Source organism: Octodon degus, unplaced genomic scaffold (assembly GCF_000260255.1).
Source record: "Octodon degus isolate 3935 unplaced genomic scaffold, OctDeg1.0 scaffold00007, whole genome shotgun sequence".
Lineage (NCBI taxonomy): Eukaryota > Metazoa > Chordata > Mammalia > Rodentia > Octodontidae > Octodon > Octodon degus.
Genome location: NW_004524583.1, coordinates 18,206,770 through 18,209,279, shown reverse-complemented (window position 1 = coordinate 18,209,279; position 2,510 = coordinate 18,206,770). Strand labels below are relative to the sequence as shown.

The window sequence follows — 2,510 nt, the reverse complement described above, 5'->3', positions numbered from 1 at the left end:
CGCCCCCTGGTGGGCTGAGCTGGCCACACACACACACACACACACACATAAATAAATAAATAAAATTAAAAAAAAAAACCATTAACTCTTTCCATAAACCTTGTAATTTTTTCTTGCCCTTTTTATTTTTTAAAGTTTATTTTATTTTGTTTATTTATTTATTTTGCGGAACTGGGGATTAAACTCAGGCCCTTGTGCTTGCCAGGCAAGCACTTATTCTACTGAGCTATCTCCCCGGCCCTTTAAATTTATTTTAAAGAAAATAAAAATAATAGATAAGACATTAAAGAACTATACACATTTAGAAAAGCGAGATGAAAGGTACTCAGCAGTGGTTATTACATTGCACATCGCCGTCTTCAACGTGGCTGCTCGGGAAAGGCAAAATTTTTAAAAGCTCACATTTATCAATTCGCAGTGGTGTTCCAGGAAGGTTCCAAGAACTTTATGTGTATTATTTAAATCTTATGACATCTCTGTGTGCCTCAAACCCCACATAGATAAAATAGAAATAATCATAGGGCTTATTGAAGTCTGAGGCACACAGGGATGAACTAACAAGCCATGGCCACCCACTTGGGTATTGCAGGCCGAGACTCAGAGCCAGGCAGCACTGTCTGCTTCATGTCCATTCGTCAGTGGTTAGCTCCCAGCTTTCCCTCCCTCCGCAGCCATCTTCATTCTTTAACGTGAAGCTCTGCCTTTGCAGAACAGACTCAGGGGCTGAGCTGGACCTCGTCAGCCGCCTTGCAAGAGACCACGGGGCTTTTGACGCTGTGAAGTGCACTCACTGGGCGGAAGGCGGCAAGGGCGCTGTGGCCCTGGCTCGGGCTGTGCAGAGAGCCGCACACGCACCCAGCAGCTTCCGGCTCCTTTATGACCTGGAGGTGGGTAACTTGCTGTGCTGGGGGTGGAGTTCCTATGTGGCCACCTCTGAGGAGCCCTGTTTGGCAGCATCAGCCTGGTAGTTTGGATCTCTTGTGGGCAAGGTATATGGCCACAGCCTCACTGGGCTGTAGACAGCTGTCTCAGGAGCACAGGGTGCTGCTTACCTCCAGGGTAGGGCTCCAGGCAGGAACAGCCTGAACTCTGAAAAGGGTCCTAGAATGAGTTCTTTGCGGTGGAAAGGAGGGTTATGTGTAGAACCACACGTGTATTCAGCACACCCTTAACCTAAGGCACTCGCTGTGTTGTGGCAAGTTGGCAAGGAGATCAGACTCAGTAATAGAGCAGAGAAGTGCGCGCAGGTCCTCTTCCGGCTGCCTAGAACCTGCCTGAGTGCAGAGCATCACTTGGGTGCAGAAATCGAAGCACCTCAGTGGGCTTTGCCGTTATTTATTTATTTATTTGTATTTTTTTTGGCAGAACCAGGAATTGAACTCAGGCCCTTGCACTTGCCAAGCAAGCACTTATTCTACTAAGCCATCTCCCTCGCCCCGGCTTTGCCGTTTTTCCCATCTCTGTTTAAAGTGAATGACATCCATCCCAACAGAAGCACCATTTACTCTGTGACACAGTAAAGTTGTTCAGAGAAAAGATGGTTGGATTGGAAGGATGAGTTTTGTTTTCCATTCTGCATCTGAGATGGATGCTAAGGAGTCTAAAATCTGAACACTTTGTTGGGAACTGGGGTGTATGTTGTGGTTAATTTTACTTGTATTCTTATTCTTAGGCTAGTTTTTGTCTCAGTTTTTATGATCATAGGGTTTGGAAAAGAGCCATAGAAGAACAGGAGGAAAAAACCTTGCTATGTAGGCTCTGAACGTTGTCTCGGTTTTGGTCTGTGCAGATACACTGACAGTTAACATTCTCCGCGACAGTGATATTCTTATTTTGAGCTTTGATCTTACAACTGGATTTGAAAATCTGTTCAACTAATCATCTTTCTAGAAAATGCCAGAAACATGAATTTTCACACAAATACCCCCACTTGTAGGCAGCCCCTGCAGTGCCCGCTGCTCCAGGGCAATCAGGACATTGGGAGGAAGGGGATTTCTGCTTGGAGCTTTGCTGTCTTGTGACAGACACGAAGCCGCCACGTTTGGTCTTATTTGACTTGTGCTGTCTTAGCTCAGCCCTCCGCTGAAGTGTTCCTGCTTCAGAAGTTGTGAAGGTGCCTCAGCAGTTCACGAGCTCTAACTATAAGATGCACATGAATGCAGTCTGTTGCGTCTGTATAAAACCATTTTTGAATATTCACTTTATTTGTATCCATTATCCAAAGGTCTTCTATAAATGATTACCATTAGAAACAATTTTTATTTTTATAGTAGGTGATTGCTCCTTTCCAAAAACAAGAGTTGAGCCAGGCGTGATGGCTCACGCCTGTAATCCCAGCACTTGGGAGGCAGAGGCCGGAGGATCATTATGCGTTCAGGGTCAGCCTGGCTGCAAGGTGAATTCAAAACCATCCTGAGCTGTGTATAGCAAGGCCGTCTCAAAAATCAAAACAGGGCTGGCCAGATAGCTCAGCGGATTAAAATGCCTGCTTAGGCAGATGCAGGGACTAG

At 45.7% G+C, this 2,510-nt stretch overlaps 1 protein-coding gene across 1 annotated transcript in view; it reads left to right on the top strand.

The window, feature by feature from the left end:
* Positions 1 to 2,510, top strand: part of Mthfd1 (methylenetetrahydrofolate dehydrogenase, cyclohydrolase and formyltetrahydrofolate synthetase 1) — a 62,484-nt gene that overhangs the window by 54,327 nt on the left and 5,647 nt on the right. Inside the window, exon 24 of the mRNA XM_004624791.2 lies at positions 710 to 887. Within this exon, the coding sequence (XP_004624848.1) occupies positions 710 to 887 (178 nt within the window). The remainder of the gene's footprint in view (positions 1 to 709; positions 888 to 2,510) is intronic.